This window comes from Syngnathus leptorhynchus, chromosome 7 (genome assembly GCF_054491065.1).
Source record: "Syngnathus leptorhynchus isolate UIUO chromosome 7, UIUO_Slep, whole genome shotgun sequence".
Taxonomy (NCBI): domain Eukaryota; kingdom Metazoa; phylum Chordata; class Actinopteri; order Syngnathiformes; family Syngnathidae; genus Syngnathus; species Syngnathus leptorhynchus.
Window position 1 is genome coordinate 23,872 of NC_141201.1, and position 22,446 is coordinate 46,317.

Sequence of the window (22,446 nt, forward strand, 5' to 3'; positions counted from 1 at the left end):
TTGTTTGATCCGGACCAAAAGCGCTGTTTTATTTTGTAAACTTGAGGTGTTGAGCGCAGACATAATAGCGCACAAGTCTGCCCGTCCGCCCCACGTGCATGATGATGCAGGTTTGACGCCGTTTTTTCACATCAGCACTGCACTGCCACAACGTATTGTTTTGAAAAAGAATGTGAACATGTATCATACATAACATGAAAATCAAAGTGAACGTGTTGTGAAGGAGGATGCTTGTGCACCGATATTTGTTTTTGACAAGTTTTTATTCAAAACAATGAGTTTTTCCAACATCTTGAAATTGAGCCTTTTGAATTGGCATTTTAGTGCATCCCATGGTGGTCCCACACAGCAGAAACCTTTCGTTTGACTTGGGGCTGCTCCACAACTGTTGATAACTTTGAGGATGAAGCGCAAAAGATCAGATATTGTATTGGCAGATCAATCCCCTTTTGATTTTGCTCCCTTGTCTGTATGTATGTATATACCTGAATATTATTTTTCAATGTTATCTGACAAGGATATCTTGTCTCAGGATTTATTCAGACCGGAAAAATTCTTTAGTCCACTTGTTTGGTCTGGACCAAAAGCGGACTTCATTTTTTTTCCTTTAGTGCGGTTCCTATTCAGACTGTCTCAAACAGAAAATAAGTGTCGGGCGGGGCTTATGTGTCTCTTTCAGGCTTGATGAAGAGTTGGGGGTTGACAGCTCTGAACAGTGCGGTTGTCTGTGCGCGCCTCAATCCGGCCGGACGTCCCGCGGTCTCTTTCGATACACTTCTTTCCTTTACCGGCTCCCGTCATGTTCGCTGAATATCGTGGGTCGTTGGTAGCGGATACTCCGTTGTCAAGATGTTACCGTACACTGTAGCTCTTGCCCTCTGTCACGCAAAAGACTCTCAAAAAGGCGCGCAGCTGGACTGAAAGTGGAGATCCACCGGAGTGCAGACGCAAGACCTAGAAATCAGAAAAAGCAGATTTCATTCCGTGTGATGTGGAACGGAACGTGGGGTACGCCAAAAGGAACCCGAGCACACCGTAGGCTACGTGCAAATGTACGTATTTTCTATGAACCTTTGGGACCAACCTTTGGCAACAATAATTGTCAGGTGTACATCAACTGGGAGGCTGTAACCCTCCTACCTGGGGTTTGTTCTGTGTTCCAAGCAGCTCCTTCCAATGACGACAGCTGGTGTTTTCTGCTTTTATCTTGTCCAAACGGGCTTCTTCCACTGCCTTTGATGTCTCTTTGTCGAGCTCATTTGCATCAATTATCACGTTTCAAAATGGAAACAAACACAGAAGGGCCGCCCCGCCGTCAAGGTCAGAGTTCCAATGTTGGGGAGTGTCCACGTCAGCCAATGACATTGACGCGCCAGAGGTCAGCTGAGGTCAACCGAGTGCCGCACGGACAGTTGGGGTCATCATATTCATCTTGTTTGTCCTCATCATCGTCGTCCTCCTCCTCGTCATGATGGTCTCCCTTAGTGAGTCATCTGAGCAGCAGTGCCCGCCCCCTCATCTTCATCCTCATCACATCCAACACTGACTCACTTTGGTGCTTTTTATCATGTGAGCAAGAGTGAGCCTTATTTGCAGTTTGCTGTCGAAAAAGCAGCTCGGAGGCTGCACCAAAAACAAAACAATGCAAATGTAGGTGCTTGAAGTGGTGATGAAGATCAGGAGGCTCCAATTTGGGGAAATTTGCAAGAGCGTGAAGCTCAGCCGCCCCAGATTCCGCCACAATGTCGGCCGGCTGGCCGGCCGGCGCGTGTCGGAATGAGCCAAATGCGTGCGAAACGTGAGGATGTCCGCTGGGATCTTACGTAAGGAGAAAAGCACTTCCTGTTCCTCATCGGTGTTTAACATTCACTGCGGGAGACCCAGATAGTGGGAATCCTCAATAGAATGGTGCCGCGCCAGATGGGAACATACAAACACATGCGCGCGCACGCACGTACACACGGCGTTTCTCCTCGTGTCGCACACCCCAATGCCGTGCAAACACATTTGCATTTGCTGGCCTTCATCCTTCTCTTCACCTTCCTTCTCCTCACTTACATGGCTGTCCTCAATCTTGGTTTCATCACCGCCACCTCATGCACGTGCGTGTGTGTTTGGGAGATAACATCAATTCCTTGTTTTTTGATAGAGCCCCGCACACAGGTGCCCATTGTGTGTGTGCGCGGCGCGGCGCAGCATTTGTATCCCCAGCACGTCGAACCCAAAGCCGAGTATTTGGAGCGTACTCACAGAAAGTCGAGCTGATGACGTTGGACGTGAACATGTCAGCTGCTCTGTTGAACTTTTTTCATCATGATGACTGACAACTCTCAATCATCTGTCACCCATCATGATGATAAGTAGTCTTCATCCCCTTAACTGTGTTTTATTCATCTTTCTAGTTCCTCTCCTTCCACAGCATTTCCTCAAAAGTCACCTCTGCTGTCACAGACACAGTGTGAGCGTGCGTGCGTGTGTGGCGTGAGAATTAGAGCTGTCAGTTGTCTGATAATGTTACGTTGACAAAGTGTGCCTTTTACATGCACTTGCACACACATGCACACACGTATAGTTGTGAACAATCCTTAGTTGTCTCTTTGTATCAGACTTTTTTCTGTGATGCTGTCTGAGCTCCCTAGTCTGTAGTAAGCCGTGTGAGTGTGCGTGTGAGTGTGCGGGTGCGCGCGTGCGTGCGCGGGTTAGGGTGCGCGCCCGCTGCTCAGCTGTTAAATTGCTATCTCAAAGGTAACCTCACACACACACACACACACACACACACACACACACACACACCAACACAGACACAGTAGAACCCCGGATCTCAACGCTCGTTTGTTCCAGAAGGAGCGTTGAGAGGCGAACCCATCGTGTTCCGAAGCGATACATAAAAGCACCAAAAACAAAACAATGCAAATACGGTGCAGCAAAAGCTTGACCTTGCGCCGTCCGTATGCGGTCCGTACGCGGCCCATACGCAGTCCGTACGCGGCGCTTGACACATTTAAAAGACAAAAAATGAGCTCAAAATACACAAAACTACTGTATTTAAACACAAAAGGTACTCACCCAGTCCCGGAAAGAATTGCACGAAAGCAAAGCAATATGAACCAAAGGTTGGCAATCAACCCGTAGCTACTGTGTTACATTCTAGCTTGCTCTTCAAACCAACCATCCCATGGCCAGCCTCTGAAAAACAACATCCAGTAGGGCGCAAAACTCATTCCACATGCAGTGTGGAACTTATCCGAGTTAGCTTCAAAATAGCAAAACTCAACCATCCAAGTTATCTTAAAAATAGCAAGTTATTATAAAGCTAGCTAGCAAGAAGTTAGCATTAGCTTAGCCCTAATCTTTAGTTCCTTTGCGTGTTTCTTGTCTATTTGGGACTCTAGTGTCAGTGTACGCGAGTGTGTAGAGGAATTCACGCATGGTCTCTCCAGACAGCAAAGCTCCATTTTCACTGTGTGTGTAGAGGAAGTCACGCATGGTCTGTCCAGACAGCAAAGCTCCATTTTCACTGTGCTCATCTCACCACCCACTGGCATGAGAATGGAGGCAGGCAGCTTGTGTATGGATCTGCGTGTGGACCAATCATTCATCATTCATTCACCGCTATTGAATGTTCTGAATGTCACAAAGGTTTCTTGGATGTTGTTTGGAAGCAGGAGGAGGGAAGAGAAAAAGAACAGTGAAAAATGTAGTGGACCATGAGGTGAGCGTTTAAGGATGCCTTGAAAGGTTCTCTCTCTCTCTCTCTCTCTTACACACACACCCACACACACACCTGACCCAAAGAGACAAAATCATGTTGATGCGAGGTGGGCCATGGTGCTGCCGTGAAGACTGAGAGTATATACGTACCTGCGCGACATTATTTCATATTGTTTTGTGTGACGTTGGAACCCGGATGACCCGGAAGGGAGATCCTGCCATCTGCGCTCCCTTCTCTTGCCTCTTGGACTTTTTCCTTGTCCTCTCAGGAGGGATTCAAGATGCTGTGAATATTTGTCAATGGTTTCTAAGAATTGTTGGACATGCATGCACGCACGCACACAAGGATGCTTTCACGTTTGACTGGCGGCTGCATTGCTACCTCTGGCCTTTTGCTGTCGCTGCTTCTGCCGTGCATGGATTGTACTGCAGATGCAAATCAGCTTGAAGCTGGTTCTGCTCCGTGCAACGCAAGCGGTCCCCCTGCAAATAAAGTTTGAATGAATGCTGGTCATGTTCTCTCATTGCCATTGAAATGGAAACTTTGCATCCGTGCTCTCAAGCGGCTCCTTCGCTCCTGTCCAGGGAGGGCCACGCGACAGACGTGTGCTCGTGGAGTGATTGACAGATGGACGGTGGGCGGAGGGCGGGGCTTGTCCTTCTGTTCCAATCCTCTTCTTTGCTCGCTCGCTCGCTCGCTTCTGCACGTTCTCGCCTCGCTCGTGCACTCTGCGTGCGCGCCCGCCCGCCCGCCCGCGAGAGGCTCCCACTTGACGTGGCTGCTCTTTGCTGGGAAAGAAGGAAGAGAGGAGCGTAGGAAGGAAGGCAGCCAGGAAGATTTGGAAGATGCTCGGAGGAGACGAAGAGCGCTTTCTGGCGGGATGAGAAGAGCACGCGCGAGCTGACGGACGGCTTGCCGTGCGCACTGCGGTGGCGCCAGGAAGAGTAGACGTGATTATTGGCTCCTTTTGCGTTATCACGTGTTATCGATCGGTGCCGAGGGGAACCGGGACCCCGCCCGCCTGGATGGATGGAGGCAGGCGAGCACGTGCATGATCTGCAGGCCTTCCACAATCTGCAATGGGATTTACTTGTTCAGATGCTTGATTGACAGGACGACGCGGCGCGGCACGACGCGGCCCCTCCTCCCCTCTCACCCCACCCACCCCACAACTGACTGTCTAGAACCGAGGCCCCCCCCCCCCCCCCTTCACACGCACAAACAAGCACCACTCCCCAGCCTTGTCCTTTCGACATCCTCACAAAGCGGCTGACGGTAAGCTTTTATTTTATTTTATTGCTTTGATTGATTGAATGATTGGCAGCATACAAGGACGCAGCCTTTGATCTCTTCCTCAGTTGGCGGGAAGTGAATCATCGTCGTAATCTGATTACACGCTGCCATTATCCCTTGTGCGCGCGCATGTGCAAGCGATACATGCACTGATACCCCCCCCCCCCCCCCCCCCACCACCACCTCCCAAGCCGCCTCCCAAGCCGCCTCCCCCTCCCACCGTGCAGGAATGTGTGTGTGTGTGTGTGTGTGTGTGTGTGTGTGTGTGTGTGTGTGTGTGCACTTGTACCGCCTCATCTATTATACATCAGGCCGAGTATGAGAAGCCCCAGGGGAGGGGGCAAAGGGGGGTGAGTGTGTGTGCGTGGGGGGGGGGCGCCTTGGATTTGGCAATGGAACAGCATGGAGGAAGTCACGTGCTCTCACAATGTTCTCCATAATGCGATTCCACTTGCAACTATAAAACTCCTTCCTTCCTTCCTTCCTTCCTTCCTTCCTTCCTTCCTTCCTTCCTTCCTTCCTTCCTTCCTTCCTTCCTTCCTTCCTTCCTTCCTTCCTTCCTTCCTTCCTTCCTTCAAGCCCATCTGTTTCCTTCCTGCCTTCCTTCCTTGCTTGCTTCCCTCCTTCTTTAAATAGTCTTTCTCTCCTTCCTTTGTGCTTTCCTCATTTGCTCCAGCCATATTTATTTGAACGATTGCGCTTTCCGCGCGCCCTATATTGCTTTAGCAGCTAATGGCTGCCGGCATACCCGTCGAAACAATGGCTCCATTTTAGTCTATATTTTGCACCTTCCCAACCGAGGACGACAAACGCCTGACAGGCTTTTGAGATGCTCCTCTAAAACCATCCTTGTGTCTTGAATTTGCGTCGAGGAGAGCTTGTAGTGATCCGCAGCCAAAGTGCGAAATGCAACCTGGCCATTCAGACTGAAAATCTGATATGTATGAAAGCCGCTTGGGTCGGCTTTTGAAAAAAACAGAAAAAAAAATAGCTGCAGGTCAAGTTATTTGGAGCCTTTAGCTTGTCTTTTCACTTTCCACTTTCTCGATCCTTCCTATTTGCACAGTCGAGCTCAGCCGCATCTGCGCACCAACGAGATGCCATCGTGCCGCATGTGTATGTACGTACGTGTGTGTTTATCCTGGCCCTAATCCACGATGAGCGGCGCCGTGGGCGGGAAAATGGGATTTTTCTCGAAATCATCCGATTGAAGGCAAGGCCGACGCCGGGTGACCTCCTTAAAACACGCCAAGCGGCCTTATCGAAAAAAACATGGGGGGAAAAAGCCGACATAACATCCGTTGCTCTGATCTTTCATATTGCCATCGTTACCCCCGTTTGCAGGATATGGGACTCTATACGCTGCTGCTGCTGCTGCTGCTGCTGCTGCCGCTGCTGCTGCTGCGTATACCGCCCGACCCGCATGCCCTCTGAGCATTATTTTCAAATGGGTGCTACAGCTGGGACGAGTTACGTGATTTCTCAAACAAAATGGGGACAATCTGTAGCCTGGCTCTTTCCGTTCGGGTGCGAAGGATGCTATTGAAATAGCTGAATGCGGGCTATTGTTATGGACCCACCCGCCGTCCCCGCTAAGGAGCCATGGCGCTAACACGGAATGCGGCGGCCCCCGTGCCAATGCTGACGTTTGACTCCGCTACGGTGATGGCGGCACGTACGCTTTGGCCCGCCGCTAGCTCGTTTGTGTCGGTTTAGCGCATTTACGAGTCCATCGGGTCTAGTTGAGTTTGGCTTTGGACGAGCGCGGGAGGACTTCTTTTGCGGGGGGCGTCATTTACGGCCTTCTGCATGTGTGAATAATTCAGCTTTTGAATATTCAGGAGCTGTCGCCTTTGCTCGTGAATATTCATGAGCACAGCCTTTGATAATCAATTAAACATCACAGACTTTTGATTGATCCCCACCTTTGTCTCTTAGCACAAGATGCTAACTAGGCAAACGTCGGCTCATATGGGCTACCAATTCAGACAAGAACACTTGCGTGAATGCGGTCGCACGCAGTCACACGTGGGAACACGCGCCAGGCCAGGGTATCAAACATTTGGCCTGCGGGCCAAAACCGGCCCGTCACGGGGGTCCAATTCGGACATTAGCTGCATTTTTCCATCCAAGTATCAGCTGTGCCTCATTGAATGCACTTTTATTTTAAAGACGGAATAGCCGCTCCAAGGATTCTTGGTGGACTTTGTATGGACCGATCTCTGCTTACCAAATGAATCTTTTGGTCTTACGATGCAACCGTTTCTGAGTCTACTGCATGGAACGATATTAGTGTTTGTGGTTGATCAACATAGCAACAACCGTAGCTAATATTTTGGCTTTGTCAAGTAACTGAATTGGCACTCAAAGGCACACACTGGCATAGAGTCGCACACTGGCTCACACACACGTACATGAATTATTGAGGTCAGTTTTCTATTAAGAGAGCAGATGACTAATCCACGCTTTAGTGCGTGAAGAAAATAATCCTCCTTTTGTCTCTTTATGGCCTTCTAATGCGGCGTGTGTGTGTGTGTGTGGGGGGGGGGGGGGTTCGTGCATATGTGCGTGCATATATGCATGCGTGTGTGAGTCCTACATCATGCAATTGGAAAAATATGTATCTTTGTAATTACAGGCAATCCAAATTAAAATGTCCAATAATGCTCACATAAATGCTTGGGGTGGAAAATTGTCCCTACTAATACAAATAACAAGAAGACAAAGCTGGAAATAACTTTTTGCTGACCGATGACTTAGTTTGCCATTGTTTTGTTTTTCTTTGGAGGGATCTGAAGCCACAATCCAAATGGACAAATGAACGTCGCGTCTCATCCGGATGTCGGCCCTCGCTAATACGCGCGTTAGCTCCACTTGACTGCATGCTGCTAACATCTGCTAACAACGGCTGAGAGCAAGGAATGGCAAGAAAGCCTGTGGCGAGCCGTCGACCGCGCGTCGCGAGACACTTTTTTAGCGGCAAGCGTGAATATGTTGGTGTATGTGTCTGCCTGTGTGTGCACTCACGCTTGGTTGTGTGTACATAGTTTGCTACCTTGCGTCTGTTTTATGTGCGTGTATGCACACATACAAGTGTACCTGTGTGTGTGTGTGCGTGCGTGCGTGTGTGTGTGCGTGCGTGCGTGCGTGCGTGTGTGCGCGTGTTGAAGGTAAAAATACATACATTACTTAGTCCATTATTTTCTTTTTCATGAACCGATTACCTCAATACATTGAAGCGAGAGACTGGACACCGGCTGTGATGTGCTTCCATCATAGATGAAAAAGTGGCGCACAGGAAAGAGGCCTCTGCAGTGTGTCAAAAGCTGGCTTCACGCCGCTCGGCTTCCCGGGCCCGCTTGCGCCAACATCAAAGCGCCGTTCACACTCACGCATACATGGGCATACACTCTCACTTAGTTCCTTCCGCACACAGCTACGGGGGCTGCCAATCAGGTTACCGAGCCAATGCTCGATGCAAATCAGCACTTTTGCACGTAGACAGTTGTGTGCAAGAGTTTGTTTTTTTTTTTAAATGGGTACTCATCGGGTTGCAGCCGGGCTTTCGTATCGTGTGTGCATGCGTGCCTATCCATTCGTGTGTGTGGGTGTGTGTTTGTGTGTGTGTGTGTGTGTGTGTGTGTGCGTGTGTGCGTGTGTGCGTGCGTGTGTAGGCCAATCGCCAAGAAGCCCCCAGGCTGGAATCACAGGGACGACAAGATGTTGAGCCTTAATCTGATTGAAGCACACTTGACTGACTCACTGGATTGACTGAGACAAATGTGCGCCTGCACACACACACACACACACACACACACACACACACACACACACACACACACACACACACACACACATACATACACGCCTGCGCACACATGCGCATGCACGCAAATACAAATGCATGCCTGACAGCACACTGTTGCACAGCGTCATATCGATGGCAGTTGATAGACACGGTCTCCTGTCTCGTGGTTGTGCACAAAACACACACAAGTGGGTAAGAGCACAAAACACACGCACGCATGCACGCGCACACATAATACACTTGTCAGGTACGCGAGGGGACGAGGACCCAAAACGAAAAGATGCGAGGAAGCGGAAAGCGAAAAGTCCAACTTCCCGCTTTCCTCAAATGCAGCATAAATACAGACAAACTAACAAACGATTCGACGTGGAACACCAGGACGAGGCGCAAAGGGTAGGAGGAGGCCGATTGGGTTACAGCGGGAAATGAGCAAATGAGAAGAGGTGCGTGCGCACAATAAGTTGCCCAGACAGACGTTGACCACAGGCACGGCAGAAAACAAACTAACATCCGAAGCAACTCAAAGACAGACCGTGACGACACCCACGTGAACGAATATCACGTGAGTGAGTGGGCCAGAAGAAGTTGGACTAAATTCAGTTGGGCGAGCGTTTCCGGTAGAGTGTTCGCCACGGATAGAGACGATATTTCATAAGTAGAGCCGTGGCCACATTTTGTGTCGTTCATGCAACAGCTTTGATCTTTGTGCTGTGCGCACCCTGAAACTGTGAGTGTGTGTGTGTGTGTGTGTGCATCTGTGTCATCTAAAAATAAGCTTTGTCTCCAGGAAGACCTTCCTAATGGAACTTCTCTGTAGTCACTGTGCATGAGTGCATGTGCTATTTTCCACCTGGCAGGTGGTACCATGGCCATCTCACAAAGACAAAAGGGCTGCTTTGACTCCCTAAGTGGGCTTATGAATTCAAAGTCTTGGGTGTGATCATGTCATAAATGCGTAATGCCCTACTGCGAGGTTGGAGTGAAGTCCGGGAACGTGACCATGTCAAGTTCAAGTCAAGTTTATTTGTATCGCCCTAAATCACAAGCAGTCTCAAAGGGCTTCACATAGACAAACAATTGACAATTATTCTCAAAGCATCCCCTGATCTTAAGCTCCCAAAAGGACAAGGAAAAACTCAAAAAAAACCTACATGGGGAAAAATGAGAAACCTTGAGAAGGGACCACAGAGGGAAGGATCCCCCTTTCAGGTTCCGAGGAGCCAGTTAACTTGGGCGTGTATACACTAGGCATCAGATCAACTCATACTCTCGCCGGGTAATTTGGTTTTGGCTATATTCATGATAATTTTCCCTGATTGCAGTGGCTGTACGATAGCATAGCGGTTATTACTTTGCTTCGCGGGTTCAAATCCCGTTTATGACTCTATATGTGTGTGTGTGTGTGTGTGTGTGTGTGCGTGTGTGTGTGTGTGTATACACATCCACACACACATATACATTCGTAAATGTAAACGAGACATTTCGTTCAACGTTATTATTGAGAATTTGAACAGTTTTGCAGTCAGGCAAGTTCCATGTCGCTTGTGACGAATCTGCAGTCACGAAACACAAGATTACGCAACTCGCTTTACCCTAACGAGCGCAACTGGAGACGGAGCGCAAGATAACATGGGAGCAAGTTAACCTGTAACACCGGCCGGCGTGTTGGAGTCCCACTTGCTGAAGCCATTGATATGAAATACAGAAAATGTTCTTCTTCAGCGCCGCTGACTGCTCGCATGCGTATACTGCCCCTTTCAGTTCCGGCAACAATCGACACAGCGCGCTCGGCGAGTGAAAAGTTAAATATTCGGTTCTGACGGTACCACAAAAAAACAGGTAGACGGGGTTTTTTTTGTGTTGCTACTGAATTGGTGCCGGAAGTATCGGTTCTTGTGACAACCCTACATGAAACATACTCGCTATAACTCGCTGTCACAAACCATCCGGCGACCACTCATCCTCAGGCAGTGCTCGTGCGTGCGCATGCATGTTAATCCCAACTGGCGGGAGAAATAATGCAAGTGGCGTCTTATCTTTCGGTTTGTGTGGTGGAAAGCGGCTTAGACGAGGTCTCCAGCCCAGCCCGCCTACTGCGGGAAGCAGGAAGGAATTATGCACAGGAAGGGTCACACACACCGGTGCATACATAAATGCCTGAGAGAAGAAATGTGAACGCACGTGTCCTGCTGCAGCCAACGAACGCACGTAAAATCTGCAAACAAATCAAAGACGCTACCACGCAAATTAGCATCTGAGCGCGACGTGACAAGCGATTGCTTTGCGTTCCTTTTTTTTGTGCTGACTCAGCAGCGACACCCAATGGCGTCGGGGTCTCAAAAAAGATGCTTACGGCCATCGAGCGGACAAACGGCTCGAGGACCTCGTTCTCAGCATCGACAGCACCTCCCTTTTCGGTCGACATATTTGTCATTTTTTAGCCGAGGTAGCGTTTACTTGCGCCGCAAACCTTTTGATTGATGAAAACATGTCAACGACAGAAGACGTCAATACATTGTTAAGATGAAGCCTAGTTTGTGTACTCCGATGCAGTAATCGGTTAGACATTGAGGGGGCGCAAGTGTCCCTAGTAGGAGTGGAAATAGAATCTTTGACAGAACGTGTACATAGTTTCTAATAAAAAAAAGCGGCTAAGAAGAGTCCAAAAAGAAAAGCCTCCTTTTTGTCTCCAACGCACTCTTTCTTCGAGTCTCACGCAGTACAACGGCGCGATGCGCAACATACATGCATAATGGTAACAGTGACGTGCGGTGAGGTTCGTGACTGGGGAGGCAATGACGTCACACACACACACACACACACACACACCCCCGGTAAAATTTGTCCGGCAACTAACCATGTCACAAAAAAGGTTGAGGAACGCTGCTCTAGTGAGGCTTAGTCATGATTTAATTTGAACTATTTTAATTAAATCTCATATCAGCAGTCTTCACACATCAAAACACTCAATAAGGCACACGAATCCAAAACTTGTTTTCGATCGTGCGTAGCACTCCGTTCCCAAGTCCCGTTGTCCGAATCAAACCTTTTAACTCCGGATTAGCTCTTCCTTTCCTGATGACCTCCTGCTTCGACCGAAAATCCATTGTTGAAAATCGTTTGGATATGTAATCCTCCATTGTAAAACGAAATGTAAAAACGGAGAAAAAAAGAAAAAAAAGAATGTAAAACGAAACAAATGGACGACTGCGCCTCAGTTGTTCACTGTAAATGTGAACGGGAGATCTCTTGTTCTACAGGTGGGCGCATGAAGCATCCCGGGATCATTAGCACCCCCTGCCATAAGGCTGGAGAACCTTTTTTTGTAGTCTCCGTAAAGTCTCTTTTCAAAGCCGTTTTGTTCATCTAAAGAAACACGACGTTTCAGACAGATGACAAAAAACACAAGATATGATATAAACCAGCTTAACTACGAAAATTAGTTTATGTAGCCACAGTGTTAGAACACTTAAAGAGCGACATAAAGACAGAGAGCAGTTGTGTCTGACTGCATAGCCTGTCAATTTAGGCAGCCAGCCGCGTGATTACGCAATCCTCAGAGAAGCCTAAACAGGAAGTTGGCCCCTCCGAGTGAATCGTCTTCGGTTTTCAAAGAACTATAAAAATTCAGCGATTTTAGTTGAAAATGATACAGAATTATTGAAATTAAAAGGAAAATGACTTAATAATAAAATCAAGTGAATTGGTTTAACCCCTTTTCATGATGCCAGGGGAGGCGTAGACAATGGGACAATCCAAAGACCCACTACACTGCACTCTAGCCTCATCTGTGCCGTGTGAGTTTCAACGGCGGGAGAAATTGTGTCCAAAAAACGCAACAGGCTTACTTTTAAGTCATTGGAAAAACGTGTTCTTTTTTCATAAAAATGTGTCAAATACTACGATGCCTGTAGTATTTTGAAGGTCCAGCAGGTGTCGCGGGTGTCCGCTGTCAGCGACACAGTATCGACACAATGTCAATACAGTTTGTCGGGACAACACACGACGCCTCATGGACCCATCACTACTGTCATGTAAACAACGCTGTCTTCTTGGTACAGTTCAACAGCTGACAAAACCAGGCAAAAACAAAGACATATTTGTCCATTTATATTATGTATGTATTACCGACAGATAAACAATATGAACAACATGAGCAAATGACAGTCATTTGCTGTCAGCAAAAGTCTGAAAGGATCGTACTTTGCCGTCATCAGCGCCCGTCTGTCTCTCTACCGCCCGCAGGCCAACGACGGACACTACTTCGAGGAATCAATGACGGCTTTGGGACGCCTGTAGCCCCGCTTCCGCAGCCACACCCTACGTGAAGAGGACCGCCCCTTCTCAGGTAGGTCTGTATGAGAATTGGCTCTTGGATGATGAAGAATTGGATCTTGATGATGTCACGTGCGGCGGCGTTAGGACAAGAAATTCTGCATTAGCGTCCTTCTTAGATGTATACACTGAAGCCTCCAGCAAAACGCAGTCACTGGTCTTCAGGCATGTCGACACACGTTCAGACACACACACGCACACACGATTGTGTAATGTTTTATTGGGAGAAGGCTGAGGCCAAGTTGGGTCGTTTCCGCTCCTGTGAGACGTACGATGAAGCACGGTTCTATTTGTCTCCTGTCTCTCTTTGTGCAACCCTGTTGCCTTGCGCATCTTGTGAAACTGTGGTCGTTCTGTGGAGTTTTTTGCTGCTCGTTGAGCTGCTCACACGTGTGCGTCAGCAGGAGCGTGGCCATGGGGGGCCGCTGGCCGCCGCCCCTGCCGGTCCTCCTGGCGGCGTACTGGTTGGTCCCGCTGAGCGGCGCCTCGTCATCCATGCTGTGTCCCGAGCGCTGCACGTGTCAGAACCTGCTTCCGTCCTACACGGTTCTGTGCGCCAAGACGGGTTTGCTCTTTGTGCCGCCTAACGTCGACAGACAGACGGCCGAGCTGCGCCTCATGGACAACTTCATCACCACGCTCAGGCACCGAGACTTCGCCAACATGTCCAGCCTGGTATCTACATCCTCACTAGCGTCATTTGCGGTCTAACATTTTTCCAGCGCCGCGTCAACGGTGCTGCTGGTCGTGAGCTACGTTAGCGATCAGACATCCATTGTAGGAATCCAACCGTTGTTCTCGCCCCGCTTCGATATGATATGATCGGCCGCTGCAAGCCGATGCTGCGTAGCTTCCAGGCAGGCTAATCCGCAGCCGTAAAAGTCGAGAAACACATCCAGCAGTTCCTGTTAGTTCGAGCGCCTCAATTAAGAAAGTGACGCTCGTGCCTAGGCTACCGGCGCGACATTATGCGCGATGGTCACGTACGAACTACGGTTGGGGCGGCTGGCCTGATGTGATCTCAGTTCATTTCCAGAACGGCGTCAGTCGAGTTGCTAATAAAAGGGCAGATCACCGTCAAGAATGCTAGAATCTGGCGCCGGTCTCCATGACAACGCCCTGCTAGCATCCTGCCTGAGCCGTTTGTTTGCTGTCGTGGCGGCAGATCCACCTGACGCTGAGCCGTAACACTATCAGCCAGATCCGGCCGTTGGCCTTCGCCGACCTCCAGGACCTGCACGCCCTCCACTTGGACGGCAATCGTCTGACTAGCCTGGACGACGCCCACTTCCAGGGCCTGGTCAACCTACGTCACCTCATCCTTGCCAACAACCAGCTGCACCGCATCTCCCAAGGAGCCTTCCAGGTCACTCCTTGATTCACATTGGCACATTCACACATTCGTGGAATACGCTAGTCACCTCAGTTGAAGCTCCATCCGGCTCGATTTAAAAAGGTAAACTCCTCCATTCTTTTGAACCCCATCCTGTCCTGTCCCGGCAGGACTTCCTGGAGACCCTGGAGGACTTGGACCTGAGCTACAACAATCTAGTGGACGTCCCGTGGGAAACCATCTCCATGCTAGTGAGCGTCAACACGCTCAGCCTGGACCACAATCTCATCGAGAGCGTTCCCGAGGGAATCTTCTCCAACCTCCACAAGCTGGCCAGGTTAGTTGGGAAGGTGGGCCCCCGCGAGGTTTCCGTCGCTAGCGTTCCATCTTGTCCAGGCTGGACATGACATCCAACAAGCTGAAGAAGATCCCGCCCGACCCCCTCTTCCTGCGCATCCCGGTGTACGCCAAGATGAAGGGCTCGCCGCTGACCGCCTTGGTCTTGAGCTTTGGCGGGAATCCGCTGCACTGCAACTGTGAGTTGGTCTGGTTACGGCGCCTGACCCGCGAGGATGACCTGGAGACCTGCGCCTCCCCTCGAGACCTCGCCGGGAAGTACTTCTGGACCATCAGAGAGGTGTGACGCTGGTGCCGTGGCTGTGGCTAGGCTAAAGGGCTTTGTATGAATATGGAGCCTCCTAACAATTTGTTAGTTTGGAGGATTTGAACGCCAACAGCTCAGCCAGACGTCTCGCCGCACGCCGCTAGTTATTGATGAACCTCCTTCCTTCTTCGCTTTTCAACATTACAAACAGCTGTCAGATATAGAGCGCTCATTTCCATAGCAACCTTCTCATTTCACAACCTCATTTGAACATCTCGCTACAGGAGGAGTTTGTGTGCGAACCTCCGATGATCACTCGTCACACGTCTAAGATGTTTGTGATGGAGGGCCAGGAGGTGAGCCTGCGCTGCAAGTCCATGGGCGACCCGGAACCCTCCACCCACTGGGTCAGTCCCGACGGGAAGCTAATGGGCAACACGTCGCGCACAGTCTGTTACGACAACGGCTCGCTGGATATCATCAAGGCCTCCGTCAAGGTAGGCCGGGAGGGATGCCGCCCCTTCTTCTCTTGAAGCGTTGCCCTCCTCCCTTGCTCAGCCGCTCCCCTCCGATTCCCGGCAGGATTCCGGAAAGTTCACGTGCATCGCATCCAACGCGGCCGGCGAGGCCACGGCGCCAGTGGAGCTGGTGGTCAACCCCTCGCCGCACTCGGAGCCCAAGCCGGACTCCGACCCGGGGCCCTCGGACGTGCCCACGTCCATCAAGTCCAACGGCGGTCAGGCGCGAGTCGCCCAGCAGCGGGTCAGCGTGTCCGAACTAACGGCCAGCACCGCCCTCATCACGTGGCCCGCGCAAAACCACATTGCCGGTGTGCGCACCTACCAGATCCAGTACAATAGCTCTGCGGACGACGTCCTCATCTACAGGTGAGCTCACCCGCCCTAGCCTGTCGTCGGATGGCTCCTCCGCCGGGGTCTTGCGGCCTGTCCAAAATCATGCACGGATTGATTGATTGACGGATGGATGGATGCTTTGGCTGCAGGATGATCCCGGCCAATCACAAGTACTTCCTGTTGAGCGATCTGGCGTCCTCCCGCGATTACGACTTGTGCGTCCTGGCCATCTACGACGACGGCCTTGCCGCCTTGACCGGCACCAAGATGGTTGGATGCGTCGCCTTTGCCACTGAACCAGAGTACGGACGGTGTCACTCCATACGAGACCAGGCAGGGGGCACTCTTTACCTCTGGCGGTGTGTGTGTGTGTTTGCGCGCACGTTGAGATGTTGACCTTGGCGTTTGACTTGTTCAGTTTTTGGGTGGCACCATGATCCTGATCCTTGGAGGCATCATCGTGGCGTCCGTTCTGGTCTTCATCTTCATTCTGCTGATGAAGTACAAGCTGCACAGCAACCACCACCACAAACACAACACCGACGGCCGACACGCCCACGTCTGCTCGCAGACCAACGGAGGGGGCGGAGCCACCGCCCTGCCCTCACCCGGACAAGGTGAGGAGGGGAACTCAGCTTGGCACGTTTGCTGATGGATTGGGCAACTTTTCACACTATTCTAGCACCTGGCAAATGTATCTCCCTTTGATGCTCGAGGGGAAACGAGTGAAAAGCCACACAAAAGCGCTTTTTCAGGCGTGGCAAACAAGTCATCGGCGATGCTCTTTTTGTTCGGCAGGCGCCCACAAAGGCCGCCGGCTGTCTGCAGACGGGTTGCCGGCCGGCGCTGCCTGCGCCGGCCTCAGGGGAACGACCGTTGTGGATTTGGGCGCCGCCGCAGCGGCCTCGCAATAACAAAGGGAAGCAACTGTCTGCCAAAGGCAATATTCCACAGCCCCTCCCCGTTTTTGTCTTTTGGTTTGCCGCTGGTGCCCAGGCCGAGGCGGGCGTGGCAGTGACAGGCGTCGTCCCGCGCTGGTGAGTGTAGCATTTTGGTTTTGATATTGTAACTAATGTCATGAATTATTACTCTTAGGATTCAAATCGATGATAGGATTTTTTTTTCTTCATATTTAAAAGGTGCCAATTTTCTCATCAAATCTATTCGTGTTATTTTTATGTTTTTGCATGGAAAACTAACTATAATAATTCATTGGAGCAATAGCTTACGAATTAGTTTACTTTTTGATTTCTGAGTTTGCGTCAAGCATTGTTGCATTTTCTATTTCTTATTACTCTGATACACTGTTTTAATCCTTATTCCTCTTAAAATAACCTGTACGCCTTACCTTCCGATGTATTGGTCAACACGGCATCCTAACTTAACCATACAGATGAGATACTATGCAGCAACACTGCCCCCTGCAGGTGCGGTGGCTCAACTACGAGCACATTTTCATCCTGACGATGATTGTCAAGTTTTGCTTAACAAGTTCTTTGCCCCAAGTTGAAAAAGGGCCTGGGTCCTTTGAACGCAAGAACAATTCGGACTATCTTTTCTCCTTCGTTTTGCAGTTTATCGCACAACTACTTGGAGGTTGATTAGTCAGGTTGATAAACAAAGAAACATTGCATTATTTTGAGTTAAACCAATTGCATACAAACATTATTAAAACATGAAGCACAAGTAACCGCAAATGAATTGACAGCCACTCAAAGCCAAGACAAACACAGCCTGATGATGATAATGATGATGATAGAACTTTGTTCATCCCACAGCGGGGAAATTTACTTGTCACAGCAGCGTACAAGAGTGCAAGAAGACAAGTGCCAAATTTAAAAAAGGATAAATAACAGACGAGGACAAAGACAAGTGCCACTAGTAGCGGTAGAGACAAAACACGATTTTATCAGGCGCCACGCATGTTGTAGAGTCTGACAGCAGTGGGAATGAAGGACCTGCAGAATCTTTCCTTCCTACACCGTGGGTGTAATACTCTGCTGCTAAAGGAGCTGCTCAGGGACCGCACAATGTCACAAAGGGGGTGTTGTCCATGATGGATTTCAGCTTAATTAACATCCTCCTCTCACCCACAACCCCAAACCTGTACCCCAAAGCAAACAATTCAAACCTTTTAACCCAAATCGTTCAAGTCCATTTCCAACCAGTTGCGTGTGACTAGAAACTGAGGGCTCTCTGAGAGTTTCTTTTCTTTGCTTTGCTTTGCTTTGCTTTCTCCCTTTCACTTTTCTTTCTTCCACTGTGCGGCCTTCACTTCTTTGTTCCCCGGCTTTTATACCGGTCTGTAGGCAATTATGGCTGCCCCTGACACCTGACAGGAAGTTTGGCTAGTTGCGATGTGTCTGTTTCGCTCTGACCCCTGCAGGTTTGGAGGAGAACTAGTAGATCTTTTCTGCCTTTGTTAGTTGACGTGACAATGACGTTCACGCTAAGTCTATGCACGCCATTGCCGAGGGATCTTAACGCAGGCGTGTCCTCTCTGCAGGAGCCTTCCTGGTTGCATGACGCATCCCCTGCGCACCCAAACTCACAAGCAAAGTGAGTCCACATCAGATGGTCTGGCACCACCAGGACTTCTTTGCACTTTTGGGACGTCCGACCCACGTCGCCCGGCTCCTTCGCCAGAATCGGCGAGTAAAGTACTCATATCGTCGAATGGAAACAATCTCCTTTCCGTGAAGAGGCTTCCTCGTGCAGCGGTCTAGAGAGCAGCCGAGGAGGACCATTGCGTGAAGAACGCTCTTTTTAAAAAATTTCCGTTTAGAAAATTCCGTAAGACGACTCGGTGAAAAACATTCATGCTGGAGGAATCATTCTCACAGTGTCTGTCACTATACAGTACTTTTTGTTCTGTGTAGATTACGGAAGAACCCGAGTCTGGACATTTGAGGACTGCGTGAGAAACACAAACTCCAAATGAGCTCTCTGTTGGTTGAGCACACTTGTCGGTTGCTTTGATTGTTTTACTCAGCAGCGACACAAAGCCACACGTTTTGCTTTCACTGAAAAGACCAATGTGGGATTTATAAAGAATGAAATAAAACAAGTATTTTCATCGTTAAAGCAGTTGAGCGTCTTGACATCTACAGGGCGGCGTTGGCGGGCAAGACCTTGCCCTTGGTCTTGGTGGCGTCCCTGAAGCCAAGAAGGCCGCAGACGCCGTTCCTGATCTCAGCGGTGCGGACCCCATAGATAACGGGGTTGGCGGCGGCCGGGGTCAAGATGTACAGGAGCCCCATGGCGCTGTTGGCGTCGGTGGGGATGGCGAGACCGAGGTTGTGTGACAGGAAGGTGATGCTGCCGACCAGGTAGAACACCGTCATCACCATCAGGTGTGTGCCGCACGTGTGGAAGGCCTTACGACGCTCGTCCCCGGGGGCCGCCGCCCGCACCACGGCGACGAGGATCTGAGTTAGCAAACGAGTGATGAGATTTTGCAATATTGCTCACGGCTTTGCCCATCTCACCGGTGGAGACCGAGCTCCCGTTTGCGCTCTCGCCAGGGCGACGTCTCGCAAGACTATACCTTTAGTCTGAGAGGCGCCGCCGCCTTTTTGTGATGTCATAGAGACTCTGCAACAAAGTACGGAAGCGGCACTGCCATGTCTCCGGCAAAGACGCAGAGACCTTGCGGGGACGACTCCCTAAGCCGCGAACAGAATTAAAGGCCGCGATGTCTCAGAGCGCAGCCAAAAGGAAAAAACAGAACCTTTGAGAATCACTGGCGACCTCATCATCCGAGAGACGCCGTAGCAGAGATTCACCTCGCCATCGGGTTGCTGACAAGTCTCCGGACCAGTGAGATAGACCCGTCAAGTAAACATTTCACCACGACCCCACGCATACTTTCCGGCTGGCAAAAGTGAGAAAGGCAAAGCCTTTGAGGAAAACAGGCTTCAGTGACAACTTGAGCCTTCTGGTCGGCAGTCGTGTTTGGTGTCGGGCCAATCGACCATCCGACCGTGCACGCGTTCTACCATCCGGAAGTATGACGGCAAGCCTCGTTCTGAAACGGAGAGCGTGGAAACCTTGGAGTAGGAGAAGATGATGAGCGGGATGTCCACGCCCACGAAGCAGCCGATGACGGCCACGCCGGCGGCGGCGCTGCGGCCGGTGTCGCCGCACGCCAGGCTGACCAGAGCCATGTGGTCGCAGTAGCAGTGGCGGATCACGTCAGAAGCGCAGAAGCGCAGCGAGCCGGCCAGGCCCACCAAGGTGGCCATGACAGCACCGCTCCGGGCCAAGGTGAAGAGCGTCAGCGTGACCAGCGCTCGCCGACCCACCAGCTGCTTGTAGCGGAGCGGGCGGCACACGGCCACGTAGCGGTCCAGCGCCATAGCCATGAGCAGGGTGGACTCCACCGATGACAGGAAGTGGGTAGCGAACATCTGCGCCAGGCAGCCGGCCAGGGATACGCGGGTCCCATCCACCAGCAGACCCACCAGGGTGCTGGGGATGATGGCGCCGACGGCTAGCAGGTCCACCAGGCACAGGGCGCAAATCAGCAGGTACCTGGGTACACGCGCTACATGCTTTGTGCTACACGGGAGCTTTCTGCATGCTGCTGCTTTGACTTACGAGTCTGACAGGTTACGCCAGCTACGAGCTACCGATAAAAGCCTAAAAGGATTTTTGGAACGGGAGAGCCAAAAAAAAAACCAAAAAAAAAACAAGGCCAAGACACTGACACCGAACTAGCCACCCAATTTAAATGTGCGTGAGCGCTCCCTGTCGCTTAGGGAGTGCCCTGACAAAGACAGGCAGGCGTCTGCCATTGATTGCACTCTTACCTCCACAGTTGTGCATTGTGTTCTTTGAGACCCAAAGAGGAGAGTTTCATCCACCTCCTTGATTAGATTGCTATTCATCGACTATGAATTAAATGGCACGCACCGTTGGCGTATCCCGGGTTCTTTTCCACTTCCCCTCAAATTCTTCAGACGTACAGGTAGCGTTATTTGCGTCACGAGCTCGGTCGCGGGAGAATGTTGAATCGTAAGTCAAGGCACAGCAGCATATATGGTACATTGGTGCGGTACAGTGAATCCCGTTCCATCGCCAAGCTTGTATTGTGTCGATAGTTCCCTTTTAAACAATTTTCTACAATGATATGACATCCAAATGTTGTGAAAATGCGCTTCAAGAAACCCTGTCGCCAGCGGGTCACAAACGTGAAGGAAGGCACGATGGAACGGGGGTTCACTGTACACGTGCAATGGCTAGATGCCACACGGATCGATCTATTGTACACAAGCATCAGGTACATGGGGCTGTGGAGACGCTCCACGCTGGCGATGACAAAAATCAAAAGTACGTTGCCCAGCAGCGCCAAGACGGAGGTGGTGGCCAGCGGCGGCGCCAGGACCCAGCGCCGCTCGTCCAGCGCAGGGAACCCGTAGAACACAAAGGTGCTGTGCGACGAGTTCTCGGCCGACATCCCGTCGCAGACGACGTCGCGATTACTCGGGAACCCGAACGGTCCCTCGAGAGCCTAATGCAAAAAAAAAAAAAACTTCGGTAAATGACCAGATTTGGGGGTCAAGCCGCTTTCACGAGCATCGTGCTAATTCACGAGCAAAAACCAAGGCGAACGCTAGCCGCTAAAAAGCAAGCCGCTAAGCCGGGCTGGCCATTCCCATCCACGGCTGCTGGCAAAAGCGTTCCAGCACTTTCTTCAGACTATCAATCCAACTCCTCTAGGTCGTCATTTTAATTATGAAGCTGAAAAACTGGAGACGTCTTTTCCACCTGCTAGCAAAAACAAAGCCATCGAGCCAAAGTGAGCGGTCGCCTCCGACCCTTACCTGGCGTCCGTCTGCCGCAAGAAGGCTTGGTGGCTCCGTACGTGGCCTTATAGGTCAATGTCAAAAGTCCCGTGGGGATGAGCGGGTCCCGAATGCGGCGGCCGAGCAGCTCTCTGCCGGTGGTCGGACCGAGCCAAATTAAACTCCAGGGTCTCGTCATGGAAACGCCGGAATGGAAATCTTCCTCATGAGAAACTTTCTAGCGCAAGTTAATTAGCCTCAAACGAGCCAATTAGCCTCAAAGAAGCGAATACATTATTTACTGTGTGGAGGTGTGGGGCAATATATATAAAACAAACACAGATTCAATCTTCATTCATTAAAAAAAAAGAAAAGCAATACGACTTGTAAATAATGCTGATCATAGAGAACCATCTAACCCTCTCTTTATTAAACTGAACACACTGAAATACAACGACCTGGTCGATTTTTAAAACCATCCAACTCGTGTACAAAATAAAAAAATGATCAATTGCCAAACAGTATCCAGATGTTGTTTGAGTGGAGGGAAAGTACCTATTATTTAAGAGGAACACTTGTGTTTAAAAGAGATTTGGTGAGAACAAACTTAAAGTGACATTGTATAACAGTTAAAAGTGTGGAATTATGGAACACCAGCAGTGAAGAACTAAAGAACTGTAGTACCTTACCTAAGTTTTAAAAAAAATGTATAAGCACACAA

The 22,446-nt window shown here is 50.3% G+C and overlaps 2 protein-coding genes and 1 long non-coding RNA gene across 5 annotated transcripts; 1 reads left to right on the forward strand and 2 right to left on the reverse strand.

The window, feature by feature from the left end:
• Window positions 1-253: 253 nt before the first annotated feature.
• On the reverse strand, window positions 254-12,334 carry LOC147053871 (uncharacterized). 3 transcript variants are annotated; one of them, XR_015066743.1, is made up of 5 exons: window positions 11,860-12,334; window positions 4,094-4,194; window positions 3,862-3,995; window positions 1,141-3,784; window positions 254-954 (listed from the first exon to the last, which is right to left on the reverse strand). It is a non-coding gene; the product is annotated as an uncharacterized LOC147053871 (long non-coding RNA). The 3 variants fall into 3 exon arrangements; XR_015066741.1 differs by having other exon boundaries at window positions 1,141-3,995; XR_015066742.1 differs by having other exon boundaries at window positions 1,141-3,995; window positions 4,094-4,786.
• A 1,228-nt stretch (window positions 12,335-13,562) lies between these two features.
• Window positions 13,563-18,975, forward strand: LOC147053872 (leucine-rich repeat and fibronectin type III domain-containing protein 1-like protein). Its single transcript, XM_085915796.1, has 10 exons — window positions 13,563-13,823; window positions 14,314-14,514; window positions 14,652-14,818; window positions 14,878-15,118; window positions 15,370-15,582; window positions 15,668-15,972; window positions 16,089-16,272; window positions 16,358-16,556; window positions 16,738-16,976; window positions 18,446-18,975. The coding sequence occupies exons 1-9, from the start codon at window positions 13,563-13,565 to the stop codon at window positions 16,851-16,853; spliced, it is 1,887 nt and encodes a 628-aa protein (XP_085771922.1). The 3' UTR covers window positions 16,854-16,976; window positions 18,446-18,975.
• On the reverse strand, window positions 17,684-21,913 carry LOC147053873 (olfactory receptor 52L1-like). Its single transcript, XM_085915809.1, has 4 exons — window positions 21,765-21,913; window positions 21,225-21,451; window positions 19,989-20,472; window positions 17,684-19,367 (listed from the first exon to the last, which is right to left on the reverse strand). The coding sequence occupies exons 2-4, from the start codon at window positions 21,395-21,397 to the stop codon at window positions 19,044-19,046; spliced, it is 981 nt and encodes a 326-aa protein (XP_085771935.1). The 5' UTR covers window positions 21,398-21,451; window positions 21,765-21,913; the 3' UTR covers window positions 17,684-19,043.
• Between the last annotated feature and the right edge of the window lie 533 nt (window positions 21,914-22,446).

Excerpts from the sequence above, each read along its gene's own strand:
- LOC147053872 (XM_085915796.1), top strand. The coding sequence starts at position 13,563 with ATGGGGGGCCGCTGGCCGCCGCCCCTGCCGGTCCTCCTGGCGGCGTAC. Across the intron at positions 14,819-14,877 it reads AACCTCCACAAGCTGGCCAG|GCTGGACATGACATCCAACA; the intron begins GTTAGTTGGGAA and ends CATCTTGTCCAG. Across the intron at positions 15,583-15,667 it reads TCATCAAGGCCTCCGTCAAG|GATTCCGGAAAGTTCACGTG; the intron begins GTAGGCCGGGAG and ends GATTCCCGGCAG.
- LOC147053873 (XM_085915809.1), bottom strand. The coding sequence starts at position 21,397 with ATGTCGGCCGAGAACTCGTCGCACAGCACCTTTGTGTTCTACGGGTTC. Across the intron at positions 20,473-21,224 it reads GAGCGTCTCCACAGCCCCAT|GTACCTGCTGATTTGCGCCC; the intron begins GTACCTGATGCT and ends GCGTGTACCCAG. Across the intron at positions 19,368-19,988 it reads TCATCTTCTCCTACTCCAAG|ATCCTCGTCGCCGTGGTGCG; the intron begins GTTTCCACGCTC and ends TTGCTAACTCAG.